The sequence below is a fragment of the Gopherus evgoodei genome, chromosome 9 (genome assembly GCF_007399415.2).
Source record: "Gopherus evgoodei ecotype Sinaloan lineage chromosome 9, rGopEvg1_v1.p, whole genome shotgun sequence".
In the NCBI taxonomy this organism is placed as follows: domain Eukaryota; kingdom Metazoa; phylum Chordata; order Testudines; family Testudinidae; genus Gopherus; species Gopherus evgoodei.
In genome coordinates this window covers 105,161,667-105,177,914 of record NC_044330.1, presented here as the reverse complement: position 1 = coordinate 105,177,914, position 16,248 = coordinate 105,161,667, and the positions used below count along the sequence as shown (strand labels likewise).

At 45.8% G+C, this 16,248-nt stretch overlaps 1 protein-coding gene across 1 annotated transcript in view; it reads right to left on the bottom strand.

The window, feature by feature from the left end:
* Window positions 1–1,722: 1,722 nt before the first annotated feature.
* HS6ST2 (heparan sulfate 6-O-sulfotransferase 2) overlaps window positions 1,723–16,248 on the bottom strand; it is a 238,016-nt gene continuing 223,490 nt past the window's right edge. The window contains exon 2 of the mRNA XM_030576287.1: window positions 1,723–3,001. Coding sequence (XP_030432147.1) covers window positions 2,302–3,001 — 700 coding nt within the window. The 3' untranslated portion in view covers window positions 1,723–2,301. The remainder of the gene's footprint in view (window positions 3,002–16,248) is intronic.

Here is a 16,248-nt window from a genome sequence, read left to right as displayed (position 1 = left end):
TATTTATTGGTTCTATTGTTAAATTACACAATCAAAGTCAGTGGATCGGTTTGTAAATCTACACAATAAGACAGCAGTCTACAGTGGAAACCAGTAGAATTTATATGTTTATGACAAAACCTTATATCCTTATATTCATACATCCCCTATATACAACAAACAGTATACACAAAGAAAATGCAGCTAGTCTTTGTAAACCATGCATGCCACAGGATAAAAACAAAACGCATCTTTTGCAACAGGCCTCCCAACTGGCTTGGATTTAAGTCCTGTTTACAGCAATGCCTTTCAGTTTTAAGAGTGGCTTATTTTCCCCCACAAAAACCAAAATACAATGGAGACACCATATTGGCGAATGGACTTCTCGTTAGAAAGAAAGCACAGCACATGAAGTTATTTTATTTCCCACATTGCTAAGATAATTCATTTGATTCTTTTCCAGTTTTCCCAGTCAGCACCACCACCGGAAAGTCTGATATAACAGGACCTTTAGACAACTTAGGCATGGAGCCATCGATGTGCGTTTTAAAGCCTTCTAATCTGTATGCCTCCTGCCCCACTTGTGCATTTAACATTACAGATGAAAGGATATAGTGGAAATGAGCATTGTAAGCATCATACATATTGGAACAAGGAAGGCCACGTGCGGATAGCTTCCCTCACTCGCCAATAACAAGGGGGTCAGTCAAGTTAACAGAAGTCTACACAAAATATAACAAGCACATAAACTGAAATTGCCAGTCAGTACAATGCTTGAGAGTATGGTGGGCTACACATCAAATTTCTAAACTTGCCTAATTTATAACTGGAATCTTTACAGTTGTTTTGCATAGAGATTTGTACAATCAAATCACATTTCTTGTCCTTACCCCTCACGTTATCACCTTGCTGCTTTCAAGTTATATGATCTAAGTGCTATTGCCAGCAAAAGGCACCCTCGAGATCTGCTCCGGATGAGACTGCATGTCAGGAGTACTTTTAGAATGATCTCTAAATCCAGAGCCTCGGTAACACTCTTTCTTGGGTTAGGTACTCATCCCATTTTACCGCACAACCTTCTTTTACTGTGTAACTATGGCTATATACTCATATGTGTTGCAATCTCTTATAATTGTCTACAGTCTGTCAGTACTAAAAAGGGCTCTAAAGCATTAGAAAAGAGTCAGATGTTTACATTCCGCAGTAAAGATTTACCAAAAGCAAATCACAATTCAAGTGTAAATCTACTTCGCCTTCAATTGGCCACAAATAACCAAAGCAATTATCTGAAAAACATTGCCAGGATTAGAGATGGGGAGTTTTTTTTGGTTTGTTTTTTTTGTGTTTTTTTTTAGACAGACACTATACAAACATTCACAAGATAATTTCTTAGAAAGACTCTCCTGTCTTAAATCACCCAATATTCAGCATTTGGTAAATGCAAGATGTATTCCAATGTATAAGAAAAACTGTTAAAACTGGATACTATTATAAGACTATAATTTTAGTCTTCATTAATTATAAGACTTCATGAAACATGAAGATGTGACATAATTTTTCCAGAATATTTAAAATTATACCGCCCTGAAAAATTCTGAAAATAGCATGCTTATCATTGACTTTCAGTTCAGAAAAGTGTAGCGTTGCTTGTTTAATGTGAGATAGACCAAGCTTAACACTCTTTGCAATAGGTAGAAAAGTTATAAATATTTAATATTTATATAAGTAGACAAATTACTTTTATTTTTTTAAAAGCCAATATTATACACAAAAGTCAACTTTTTCTTCTAAGCCTTTATTGTTCGTTTCACTGTCTTGTAATCTGGTTAATATCACAAGCACTTGGGGGTGTCAGAAATACATAATTAAAATTAAAAAAAATCAAAGCCGAAAGGTTTTGCAGGGATGCTTTATTGTGTTTGTGTGTTAAATGCTCATTACTAGAAAATCAATTTGCTTCTGAGGGAGGTTTAACTGTGCATCACGTCACATTTCCAACACCCCATTTCATACTGAGAACTAATTCAAGGATTTTTTTTTTTTTAAATGTCCAAGCAACAATTTCCGGAGAGCCTACTTGGCTTGTGTTTCATAAATAATCCAACAAACCTAAAAAGGACAATTTAATTACACAGTAAGGTTAAGTTTTCCACATACAGTACAACATTTAATGCAAAGGCAACTGCAAAGGCAACATTTTAACCTCTTCTGCTTCAAATATTTAAGAAGCATAATTTGTTTGGACTAACATTGTCGTCTATGAGTTGTATGTTTTTTGTTTATGGTATTCAACTAATCTAACTTAAAAGATTTCAGTCCCCATTATCGCCACCGTTCTACATTCTCTATGTAATCAGTAGTTGAATTATCATCACTCTGTTCTTTATTGTGGGCTTGTTTTGCTTTTAGGATCTTCCGTTGCTCTTGGCGCTTCCGTCTGGCTTCTTGGTGTTCTTTCTGTCGCATGTACTGATACCTTTGCAAAAAAAGGTCTTTTGCATAATCATACAACTCCATGTCTAAAAAATTGAGGGTCTCGATGTGATTTTGAGTCTGCTCATCTATTTCCACACTGGAGGCCCTTGTGCTATTATACTGTGTGAATGGTGCGATGAAGTTCATGTTAAAAGTTTTTTCAAACAGATATTGAGTCTTCCTTTGAAACTCCGTAAGGCCAAAGAAAGCCATACGTTTCAGGTTCTCTTTTGCACTGTCTAGAAGAACCTTATTTCTTTGCTCTTCTGGCATGACAGACAAGTTGTAACATCCAACCAAGCTCAGGTCAGACAGCATGCGGACCTGCCGATTATTGGCTAGATTGTACGGACAATCCATAAATTCCTTAAGGGAACAGCCTGACCAGTCGTCCCCTGTGTAACAACTGGGTAACTCTTCAGTAGTTGGAGATCTTCCATCACACACGTGTAAGGAAGCCTTCCACGTTGCTCCTCTCTGGACATGTCTCCATTCACTCAAATATCGAGACACAGGGTCACGCAGGATTGTAATATAGTAAAAGTTCCTGGGAAGGGGAGAAAAGAAAAGGCAAAGTGTGTTTAACCAGGTAGATCTCTGGCATACATTGCTTTAGCAGTCACAATCTATTGAGGTTTGGATAAGCTTAGTTAATAAGCTTTAGAAACTCTAGTGAAAAGTGTTTGCAATATAATGTACCTAAATCCCTGTGGGGAATAGAACAGTTATAAGGCAGATCGTCTCTGCACCTAATCTCCCCGCTTACTGTGAGATTTGCATTTACAGGCAAAGTATACACTGAAAATATAATTTATTTTGACTTTACTAACAGTGCTTGATAGCCCAGAAACTAAATTCCTTTTCACTGTCCACTGACACATACAGAAATGTGCCTTTTCCCTGATCTGGAGGGACACGCTTTGCTATGGCTATGTCTACACTAGGGAATGTTACCAAAAAAATTGCCACTGGTGCTGTCATTGGTGGGAGCCTTAGTGCAGACAAGACTCTGGTGACTCTCGAGTTTTCCACCGCCATGTCACTCCAGGAAGGGGAGTAGCAGCAGGAGTACTCCCCTTATGCACAGAGCTACAGGAACCGTTCTCGGACATGCCTCCCAGAGTTCTCAACTGCTCCTAGTGCTGACCAGACTTAATATGGTTATAGTCATCAGTTTCAGAGGCACTGGGAAGACGACAGGACTAAGTAAAAACTGGTCAGACCCTCATTCCAAATCATCTTCATTCAGTCCTGGAGAAAAATGTGCTTCCCTAACCTCTAAAAGGCCTCATGCTGCCTGTGCTGAGCCCCTTCCTGGGGGTCTGTCATTTTCAATGGGGCTTGTACTGCCTTCCGATGGCCCATCCTCAGGGGAGGGTGGGAGCAATGCATTCTTGGGCCTGGATTTCCTGGTGTGAGAATACCAATTGTGAAATTTGATGCCAGGAGCCAGCTAGAGCCTAACAGCACACTGGGAAGGGATGGAAAAACAAAAGGGTGACTCCAGCATGGTCAGAAAAGAACCAAAAAGGCTTTGGGGCTCGTCTAAGCCCAATGTCCAAACCTTCTGAGAGGCCATCACCGGAGATGATGGGTCAGACCCTTCACTGACCAATCCCCATTATGGAATCTCACTGATTAACAGGATCACCTGGGGTCCCCATACAGAATCTGGCACCGCGCATGTTACTAGCAAAATGCAATATTCAGTGTTTGCACAAGTGAAAATGCACTTGGGATTATTACAAACATGCAGCTTGAGGAGAACCTTAAACTAAGTTTTAGTTTTTAGTAATTTACTTCTTTCTTTAATGATGAGTGCCCTTGCTCTCATTTGCTCTGGCTGAGTGCTGGTCATTCATTCAACTCAAGTAACTATATATCCGTGACAGACTAATACACCACATATTTTCAATTCAAATAAATGTGTTTCTTGTACAACAGTGACATCTTCTGGTACTATGCAGTAGCTGTGTCGGTCCCAGGATACTAGAGAGACAAGGTGAGTGAGGTGGTGAGAGACAAACTTTCAAACCACACAGAGTGAAAGAAGAGCTGTGTAGCTTGAAAGCTTAGCGCTCTCACCAACAGAAACTGGTACAATAGATATAATGTCACCCACCTTGTCTCGCTAATCTTCTGATACTGTAAGTTATAGTCCACAAGATGCTGCCTTGGACTACGTTTCCCAGTGAACCCCGAGAGCCCAGTAGTATGAATCTTTAATTAAAAGATTAGGTCCCTAAGGAGAAACAACCTGGTTCCTTTCCTCAATCAAGACAAGCAGGGTGTGTTCTCACCAGCCCTAATCTAACTGAAGTGAAATGAGCCAACAATCAGGATTTCAATAGATGAGTCATTGCACAATCCTGGCTTTATTTTTTTTTCCTGTCTGATACCAGTGCACAAAAAGCAAACAAAGATAAGTAAATAACAGGAAATTAAATGATGCATTACAATATAATTTTATAGCAAAAGGATTTCCGGCTGGAGCACTGGTTTCTGTCGCGAGCAACATCATAATGAATATGCATAGAAAGAAATGGTGCATAAGAAGCACAAGCTCCTGCTTAAACATATTTTGTTAAGTACTAAAAAGAATGGTGTAAATAGCACGAAAGAGCAGTTTTACTTGCTGCGCTGTAACAGCAGCAGCAGAAAAGTGCTACCAGCTGAGTTTACAGGAGACTTTATCTACAGTGCACTTTAAAACCGAGTGGGAAGAGAGATTTTTCTAGTTTGCTCATGATGGATGTGTCATTGCCCTCATGGAAGCGCACAGAGCTGGATTTAAGCTGTGAAGCCTCAGGGACAAGCTATGCACAGTGTAAACATATGTACTGAGATGTCAGCGATAACAGCAGAGGGGGAGCGCTTTATAACAGAGACGCAAAGAGGAACAGCAGGGCAGATGGCGTAATGACCCCTGTCTCCAGAGCCCTGCTAGCACTTTTCATACAGTAACATGGCGTGCACTGCGTAGCACACTGAGGGGCTGCGTAAAGACTCCTGTAGCAAGCTCGGATTCAATCTGTGTTGCAGCCATTGTAAATAATCTTCTTTTACTTAACAGATGACGTCCTTCCCATCAAACATTTATTCTGCTTTATGCCTTTTGCTTTTTATTTGCGTAAACCAGGGGGACAAATGAGCAAAGGCAACATAATCATACAGCCTGTATGTACTGAACAATTCCCAGGGTTTCTGGTCCGCAGAACTTCACCCAGGGGCACGTCCACAAAAGTTCCCCAGTAGCAGGAATGCTTGTTGGGAAGGGCATCTCCAATCGGCCTCGGTGTGAAACAGGTAAAAGGTAACACTGCCTAGTAGTCTTCAGACTAAGCCTTTTCTAAAGCCAAATCAGTGAGTAATTAAGGAGCTGTGGTTAGTGCAATATCTGGCATGGATTGGAGCACCAGCCATGGGGGTAAGGAATACCACATGTTACTCTGCTGTCATCCTCTCTGGCTGAGTGAAGGGTGGGAGTGACGGCTCCAGAGGGAGTCATCTAGCCTGAAGGATCATCTAGGCATAGCACAGCAGGCAATGGGTATGGGCAATGGTGGGTTCTAATATTAAAGCAGAGAACCACAAATTTATAAAAATACGACTACTGTGTCTATACACGCACATACACCTAGACACACATTACTATAAAATATGACATGTTTACTGCATGAAAAGCTGCAGGGATGGACAATATAATGGCTACGCTGCTAAAAGCCAGCAAGTATTAGAAAAAAAATACAAGAAGGTACCAGCTGACTTGCCAAAGACATTATTGTACCAATCTTGAAGAAAGGAGATCCTGCCGACCTGAATAGTTAGAGGTATACGCTTATTGGCAGTACCAGGAAAAATCATGTCAACCAATAAACTGTCAACAAATTAAGGTCAGTTTAGAGGCAGTAGTAGGCAGCTTCAGAGAAGGGCAAAGTTGTGTTGATCAGATATTCACACTGATAGCTGAGGGGGAAAAAAGTCAGAATGGAGATTAAAGATGTTGGATGTTTTCACTGGCTTCACAAAGACAGTTGAGTTGGTTTGGCAGGATTCTTTATGGAAAGTGCAAAAGCATACGGAGTTCCAGATAAGATAACGGCAGTGACTCCTGCAGTACCATAAGAATTGGTGGAAAACGTAGCAACTGGTTCTAGTCAAAGTTCAGGGGCACGCAATCACGGCTTTTCATCACATTCTTAAACTGGATGTTAAGAATGTTAGACTAGTTGGAGGCCATCCCATTGGATCATCCTAGAGTTAAGCTCCTCAACTGATGCCGGTGACATCATACATCTGGCAGTCACGTTGGAATTAATGATGATACTCTTCGCTACCTTGGAAAATTGGTAGTCAACTTGGACTTATAATAAATGCCAATATGATGAAGTGGTTGCATCTTGGAAAAGGGATAACTGATGAAGTGTTGAAATGTAGCAATGGTGAATCCATAGAACAAACAGAATCTTATGTGTATCTAGGAAGCTTGATCAGTGCCAACAGTTCCATCAAGGACAAGTATAAAAGGAGATGTGCCTTAGCTACAAGTGCTCCACAGAAATTGATGAAATTATGACCTGATGAAAACATTACGTTTAGTATCAAAGTGAAAATTTATCACAACAATCTATTAACAATATTACTCTATGATCTGGAAGCAGCTGCAGTAAATGACTGCATCAGAAGACTGGAGGCAGTAGAGAAGACAGTTCTTCGACAGATGGTAGGTGTAAAGTGGAACAATTTTAAGACAAATGAAAAAGTTAGGAGCACAGGATGTGAAATCAGGGCACGGAATTGGCTACAATTGAAAAGATTTTGATGGTGAAGACACTGCAGAAGACAAACAGATGATAGGATGCCAAAGAAAATAATGCAAGCACAACCAAGGTCAGTGCAAACTAGATGTCAACAATCGACTAGATAGTAGGACATGACCAATCTGGGCTTAATGGGAACAAGCATAGACACGAATGAATGACAATGGTGTATTGCTTCCTGTGTCTGGAAAGATGTTCCGGGATATGAGAGAGAAAATATATAAATATTGTAAAGTATCTTGCAGTAAAAATGGAATGTCATACTTTATAGTAGAGAGACAATGTAGATGAGGTAATACTTTTTATTGGACCGACTTCTGTTGATGAAAGAGACAAGCATTTGAGCTCCTGAGAGCTCTTCTTTTGAACAGAGTTTAGCACAAAGAAGGACTCTGTGTAGCTCAAAAGCTTGTCTCTTTCACCCACAGAAGTTGGTCCAATAAAAGGTATTACCTTACCTACCTTTTCTCCCTAATATCCTGGGACCGACAGACTATAACACGACTGCAAACACCAGATTTTATAGTAAAAATGTATGGGCATTTCAGCTTTTTTACATACTGAATCCATATTCTAAATTCAAGCAATATATAGTGTTAAGAAAATGCTATAGATTGCAAATTAAAATACACTGCGCTAAACAATGGTTTTCACTTGCAGCAGTTTATGCCCAGAACCACCCCCCGGTCACAGATGTGTCTGCACTTTCTTTCAATAGCGTTTGGTACACAGTGGTCAGTAAAGACACCAGAGTGATCTGTTTAAGGAAATGAAGGAGTTATTTAAGTAAACAAGCTTTAACGCCATGGAATTCTGTTTCTTAACAGTTGAATCACTCCATAACTCTCCAATTCCTGCCTCACTACAGATTTTTCCCATCATCACAACAGTACTATAACGTTGTCATTCTTCCTACTGTCATCCTTGCCCCTATCAGCATGTGGGATATTAATTTGCTCCTTAGATTCTAACGGTACCACTTGCTAAACAGCAGCTAAACCCTAATTTCATATTGTTTCCTTCAGAAGAAAAACCACTAGGTGTCATTGTTTTACAATTGTCTGTGGCTGGATCGAAAAAAAAGAGTAACGCAGAGTAAGCACATTACAAGCCCAGAGAAAAAGCACGAGCCATGATATTCTCTTCTCATTTAAAATATACATTTAAAAAGAGGGATAAAAATAAAATAAAAATTTACAGAAAAATATCAACAAGTAAAGCAAAAGACTATGGGGAGAGCAAAGCAGCATCTGATTTCTGAAGCGGAGCGCGAGAAAGATTTTGGCATTATGCAGTTAGTACCACTATTCTTTGGCAGGCTTTCACCTGTTTAAAGTAAGTTCCAGAAGCCTGAGTCATGACATCATCCCTCTGAAATAGTTAATATTTCCAGAACTTAACCAAAGTCCTTGCAACAGCACAGAGGAAAATAGTTTTGCTAATTTTTGGTGTCACTGAATATAATCACACACATTCATAAGTTACAGCAAGAATGAAGTTAGTCTTCAAATCACACACCCAAAGTGCAGCCAACCAATCGCATTGCCCTTTTCAGTGATGGGAGGGACTTTTCTCTAGAAGCCGCCTGTTACACTGTGTACCTCACATTAGCATCCTGGAGCCCCCACATTCACCACGGTGCTAGGATTACGATGTTTTGTACAACGTATGCCTTGTGAGGTATCATTCTGTAAGTCTTGATCTGCTGAACAATAACAACCTGTTGGATTGTACGTATTATCATTGTATGTGAGGTTATGAATGCGTGTTACTGAAATATGCTGTGAGGTTGAGACACACTCACAGCCAACCTTTCAATTGCAAAGGACGACCAGCCAGACACGTGCTGATGGGCCATTAAAGGGAAACCACTCTCCCAAGGGCCATCCCAGAGACTTCTCAGGGCTTGTCTACATCAGAAAGTTGCAGCGCTGGTGAGGGAGTTACAGCGCTGCAACTTAGGAGGTGTACACATCTGCAGGGCACCACCAGCGCTGCAACTCCCTGTTTGCAGCGCTGGCCGTACTCCCGTTTTGTCTCGGGTGTAGAGGATCCAGCGCTGGTGATCCAGCGCTGGTAATCCAATGTAGACAGTTACCAGCGCTTTTCTTGACCTCCGTGGAAGGAGGAAGCCTCTGGTAATCAAGCTGGTTTCCTTTCCCGGTTTGCTCTCTCGGTCCCGGAGCCAGCCAGCAAACCGCAGGGAAGGAGACCTGCTTGCTCGGGGTTCCGGGACCGAGAGAGCAAACCGCGGCGTTCCCGGTTTGCTCTCTCGGTCCCGGAACCCCGAGCAAGCAGGTCTCCTTCCCTGCGGTTTGCTGGCTGGCTCCGGGACCGAGAGAGCAAACCGCGGCGAAGCTGGTCTCCTTTCCCGGTTTGCTCTCTCGGTCCCGGAACCCCGAGCAAGCAGGTCTCCTTCCCTGCGGTTTGCTGGCTGGCTCCGGGACCGAGAGAGCAAACCGCGGCGTTCCCGGTTTGCTCTCTCGGTCCCGGAACCCCGAGCAAGCAGGTCTCCTTCCCTGCGGTTTGCTGGCTGGCTCCGGGACCGAGAGAGCAAACCGCGGGGAAGCTGGTTTCCTTTCCCGGTTTGCTCTCTCGTCCGGGAACCCCCCTTGAAGCCGCCCAACAGCGCTGCAGTGTGGCCACATCTAACACCACTTGCAGCGCTGGTTGCTGTAAGTGTGGCCACTCTGCAGCGCTGGCCCTATACAGCTGTACTAATACAGCTGTAACAACCAGCGCTGCAAAATTTTAGATGTAGACATGGCCTCAGAGAGAGCACATATGCAATGGAGACTGCCTGACCAATGGGGGCTGCCTAACCCCCACGTCACAGCAGGGATCTTTCTAGCTAGCTGGAGGAAAATACAAAAGAGGGGAAATGACATCATCACTCGGCTCCCCCCCAACATCTGGAGGAACATCAGGAGGACAAAGACTTTGAACTGGGGAAGGGTACTCCCAGCCTGTGTAGTGAGGACCTGTTACCTGGCATGTACCATCTGTCAGGGTGACAGACTGTTTGATTCAAATCCTGCTTAGTTTGTAGAACTTAGGCTGCAAATTTATTTTTATTTCTCAAGTAACCAACTTTGATCTCTACGACTGCTGCTTATGATCACTTAAAATCTGTCTGTCTTTCTGTAGTTAATAAACCTGTTTTATATTTTACCTAAAATAGTGTGTTTTGGCCAAAGTATGCGCAGATGTGCACCACCAGCAGAAACAAAAAATCGATTATATTTTTAAGAAGTTATCGTAGGGATATTTACTCCAGCGAGGACAGGTTAGGCATTTTAGAACTCACTACTCGAATTAAATTTAAATGTAAGAGAAATAAAAATTATGAAATGCAGAGACCAGTCAAAAAACTAAAATATCACACTTTGAAAGAATAAAATTACAGAGAATATGTGCACATTGCAGGAAGTAGCAAGAAGTAAGACCACTACCACCACCACAAGTATTTGTTGGGAGGTGAGTGTGAAAGAGAAAGTATGTGTGACACAGAGACAGTGTGTGTGCGCGCGCGTGAGAGAGAGAGAGAGCGCGTCTGACACAGAGACTGTGCATGCGCTGGCCGCTGGGGGAGTTTGAGAGATGCTGTGTGCTGTCTCTTTAAGGCACTCACAAAGCTCTCCTGCTCTGTCCCGAGCCCCATCTCCCCTCCCCTGCTCTGCGGAGATGGGGTACATGCAGGGCTGTCTCCAGTTTTCTGCTGCCCCAAGCGGGAAAAAAAACAAAGCCACGGCAGCGTGATCACGCCATTCCTCTCTTCGACGACAATTTGGAGGCAGGTCCTTCGCTCCGAGAGGGACTGAGGGACCCACCACCCGGACGTGCCGCCCCTATAGTGGCCAGAGTGCCGTCCCTTCATATTGGCTGCCCCAAGCACCTGCTTCTTTAGCTGGTGCCTGGAGCTGGCCCTGGGTACACGGAGAGACGGGGGGCAGGGGGGACGGGCAGGAAGAGAGAGACAGACAGACAGTGTGTGCTGACTGCTGGTGAAGTCTCAGTGATCGTGCGCTGTCTCTTTAAGACACTCACGGGGAAGGCTGGTTCAAACCTCAGACCCAGCAGCTCTCTCCTGTTCTGAGTCCTGAGCCAGGCTATCCCCTCTCCCCTGCTCTGTGGAGGTGGGGTACAGGGGCGGGGGAAGAAAGATACCCTGACATTAGCACCCCCTCTATACAGGGCCAGCTCCAAGATTTTTGCTGCCCCAAGCAAAAAAAATTTCCCACGCCCCCCCGGTGCCGCCCAACTCCGCCCCTTTCCTGCCCCATTCCAACCCCTTCTCCAAATCCCTGGCTCCGCCTCCTCCCCCGGGCACGCCGCATTTCCCCTCCCTGGCTTGCCTGGGAGGGAGGGACGGGGAGAAGTGGAGCGGCGGCACGCTCAGGGGAGGAGGTGAGCTGGGGGGGAGCGGTTCTTCTGCCCCCCCTGAAGGGTTACTTCCTGCAGCCCACCCTGTGCCCCCCACCACCCCAGCTCACCTCCGCTCAGGGCCAGCGCCCAGCTTTTTGCACCCCAAGCAAAAAAAAGGAAAAGGGAGCCAGAGGGCCACCCTTTGGAAAGTGCCACTCCAAGCACATGCTTGGAGCGCTGCTGCCCAGTGCCGGCCCTGCCTCTATAGGATTGGCCAAAACCATTTTTGATAAACAAAAAAACCTGAGAACATTTACAATTAAAAATGTTACCAATTTTCTTTTGTTTAGTTTTTCTGTAAAATTAAGTCAACAGCAAAAAAATAAACCAGAAAAATCTAACAGTATCTTCCCATCACATGAAAATGCCTTGTTTGAGGAACAACAGATGTATTTAATGTTAGCTAATATCATTATCGTAAGTCAAAAAGGCTAAATAAAAAACCAGTAAAACATTAAATTCATTTTGGGGAAATATGTCCAACATAAGGTTTGAAATATGGAACCCTGAGGTGTTTAGAGTTTTATTGAACATCTACAGAGTCAGGAAACGTGAGGGTTATCTGTCTGCAGATGGGAACTCCAAATGTTTGCTCAGAGGGAATGGCATTTTTGGCCTAAGCTGCACTATGCACATCTCTATCCAGTTTCTTGCTTATCTCTATCTCTAAGTTTTTCCCTTACATATGGTCCTGCATGCACACTCTTTCCGAAGGCTGGATTTCCCAGTTGCATCACCCATTGAAGACATGGGCATGGAAGGTCACTTTGTTAAACAACAACTGGATCCAATCTTATGTATTTTGCAGATTATTTCGAAACCCTAGTTTGCATGTGAAAACTTTACCGCAAAAAAATTGTATCTGGGTTAGCCACAAACTCCTTTTGTTGAAGTTAAACCTTTTTACTCCATCCTTCTACCAGAGATGGATTGGACCTTGGTGTCTGAGGCCATGGCTACACTAGAGAGTTGCAGCGCTGGTGAGGGGGTTACAGTGCTGCAACTTAGGATGTGGCCACACTTGCAAAGCACGGCCAGCGCTGCAACTCCCTGGTTGCAGCGCTGGCTGTACACCCGGTCGAGCCTCGGGTGTAGGGATTCCAGCGCTGGTGATCCAGCGCTGGTCAGCAAGTGTGGACGCCCACCAGCACTTTTATTGACCTCCGGGGTATAAGGAGGTATCCCAGCATACCTTAGAAGCCTCTCTGGTAATCATGCACACTCCACTGCCCTGGGCTCAGCTGACCCCCCCTTTAAATGCCCCGGGAATTAAAAAAATCCCCTTCCTGTTTGCTCAGCCAGGTGTGGAGTGCAATCAATCATTCTATCAATCAGCGACCATGCCTCCACGCCCCAAACGAGCCCCAGCATGGAACAATTCCGAGCTGCAGGACCTCATCAGTGTTTGGGGTGAGGAAGCTGTGCAAGCACAGCTGCGCTCCAGCCTGAGAAATTATGATACCTATGGGCAGATATCACAGTCCTTGCTGAGAAGGGGCCATGAACAGGACGCGTTGCAGTGCAGGGTAAAAATTAAGGAGCTGAGGAGTGCTTACTGCAAAGCCCGTGAGGGAAATCGCCGCTCAAGAGCTGCCCCCACGACCTGCCGTTTTTACAAGGAGCTGGATGCCATACTTGGGTGTGACCCAACTGCCAATCCTAGGAGCACGGTGGAGAGTTCAGAGCAGGGAGAAGTGGGGGAGGGTGTAGAGGAAGCCGACAGTGAGGCTACTGGCATGGAGGGAGACACCCCGGAGTCCCAGGAGGCATGCAGCCAGGAGCTCTTCTCAAGCCAGGAGGAGGCTAGCCAGTCGCAGCAGCGGGAAGTTACTGGTGAAGAAGAAGCAGAGGAGCGTGCTCGGGGTAAGCAGATTTTATGTTTCGGGAGAGGAGGGTGGGGGTTATGGCTGCCTGCATGCATGCCTAAACGTGGAATAGCCCATTGATTTGCTCTATCACGTCTCTGTAATCGGCCTCGGTAATCTCTTGAAAAGTTGCAGCCAGAGTGTGGGCAATGTGCTTTCGCAAATTCATAGGGAGAGCCACCGTGGTCTTTGTCCCGGTTAGGCTAACTTGTCCGATCCACTGTGCAGCGAGGGGTGGGGGGACCATGGCTGCACACAGGCAAGCTGCATAGGGGCCAGGGCGGAATCCACATTGCTGTAGAAGACCCTCCCTCTCTTCCCAGGTAACACGCAGCAGTGATATGTCTGGCAGTAGGAAACCCTGTTGAGAATTTAGGGATACTTGAGTGCAGGGCGCCAGGTTCGCGGTCCCCCCCCAAACCCCACGGTGCGTTCCGGCCTCCCCACCCCCTTCCAGCAGGCAGCCAGCCCCGTGGTGCGCTCTGTCCTCCACCCCCCCTTTCCAGCAGGCAGCCAGCCCCGCGGTGTGCTCCGGTCTCCACCCCCCCTTTCCAGCAGGCAGCCAGCCCCGCGGTGAGCTACCGTCTCCACCCCCCCTTTCCAGCAGGCAGCCAGCCCCGCGGTGCGCTCCGGTCTCCCCACCCCCCTTTCCAGCAGGCAGCCAGCCCCGCGGTGCGCTCCGGTCTCCCCACGCCCCTTTCCAGCAGGCAGCCAGCCCCGCGGTGCGCTCCGGTCTCCACCCCCCCTTTCCAGCAGGCAGCCAGCCCCGCGGCGCGCTCCGGTCTCCACCCCCCCCTTTCCAGCAGGCAGCCAGCCCCGCGGTGAGCTACGGTTTCCCCCCTCCTTTCCAGCAGGCAGCCTGCCCCGCAGTGCGTTTCCCCCCCCTCACCAGCAGGCCAGCATTTACGCGGACCGCCCTCCCCCGCCAGCAGCTCGCCACCTTCCTGTTCACTACTGTCCCCTGTGCAGGACACCAGCTACCTCCTGTACCCAGTGCAGATAAACCCCAGTGACCCATCGGTCAATTCCCCCTCCCAGGTGCAGTCGGGGCAGAAACACTCACCCCATTGCTCGCCATGCCTTCGCTTCCCTGGCCTCTCTGTGTTATGTTAGGTATGTGGGAAGGATGCTACAAAAAGTCTAAAAACGCCTTCACTGTGTGATAATGAACAATATAGCCTCTGTGTATTACATGTTTCTATCTATGTTTTTTTTAGTGACCTTGACTAATGCAGCCGGATCACCGGCCTCACGTTGCTTGCAGAACTTGAGAAAAAATCCGCGAAAATCAAAAGAAGAATTGATCAAAGCAGTTATGATTCACTACAACAAAGAAAGTAGGAAGACGCAGGAATGGAGAGAGAAAATGTATGAGTGGAGGCAAACACAAAGCAGGAGAAAGGAATTGGCTACCAAAAAAACCTCAAAGCAGCTGATAAGCCTCCTGGCTCGCCAAACTGACTCTTTCGAGTCTCTCGTAGCCATGCAGGCAGATCTGTACCGTGGTAACCCACACCTCACCCAAAGCTCTCTTTCTTGTTCCCCAGTATTTACACAAAACACCTTTCTCCAGCAGCCAGTTTCTTATTACCACCAGCTGCCCCCAACACCTGTACGATCACCTACCAGCCCTGATAACTACAATTCTTACCCTGTGCACTCCACCCCCATTACTCTGCAGCATAGTAATCCTGAAGTGCAGCAGACATTGAACAGTAATCCAAACAGGACCTCTGAATGTACAGTCCACCACCCTAACCCCCCTGGCCTTTTATGTACTGTACTTTGAATAAAGGATTTTATGGCTTTTACAATACGTTTTATTATTGCAGGAAGTGGTAAATATTGTACCCCAAGGTAGAAAGGAGCACAGCAAAGGCACCAAACATTACTGTTGGCTCTCAGCATCAAATTGCTCCCTTAAGGCATCCCTAATCCTTGAAGCCCTTTCCTGGGCCTCTCTAGTAGCCCTGCTCTCTGGCTGTGCAAATTCATCCTCTAGGCATCGAACCTCGGAGGTCCATTCCTCACTGAATCTTTCACCCTTCCCTTCACAAATATTATGGAGGGTACAGCACGCGAATATAATAGCAGAGATGCTGCTTTCCCCCAAATCTAGCTTCCCATAAAGACACCTCCAGTGCCCTTTCAAACGGCCAAAAGCACACTCCACAGTCATTCTGCACCGGCTCAGCCTGTAGTTGAACCGGTCCTTGCTCCTGTCAAGCTTTCCTGTATACGGTTTCATGAGCCTTGGCATTAAGGGGTAAGCGGGGTCTCCAAGGATCACAGTGGGCATTTCGACGTCCCCTACTGTGATCATGCGGTCTGGGAAAAAAGTCCCGGCCCTCAGCTTCCTGAACAGGGCACTGTTCCGAAAGATGCGTGCAGCGTGCACCTTTCCAGGCCATCCTGAGTAAATGTCAGTGAAACGCCCACGGTGATCCACAAGCGCTTGCAGAACCACGGAGAAATACCCCTTGCAATTAACGTACTCTGATGCGAGGTGGGGTGGGGACAGAATAGGAATATGCGTCCCATCTATTGCCCCTCCACAGTTAGGGAAACCCATTTGTGCAAAGCCATCCACAATGTCCTGCACGTTCCCAGAGTCACAGTTCTTCTTAGCAGGGTGCGATTAATGGCTGTGCAAACTTGCATCAGCACCATTCCAACGGTTGACT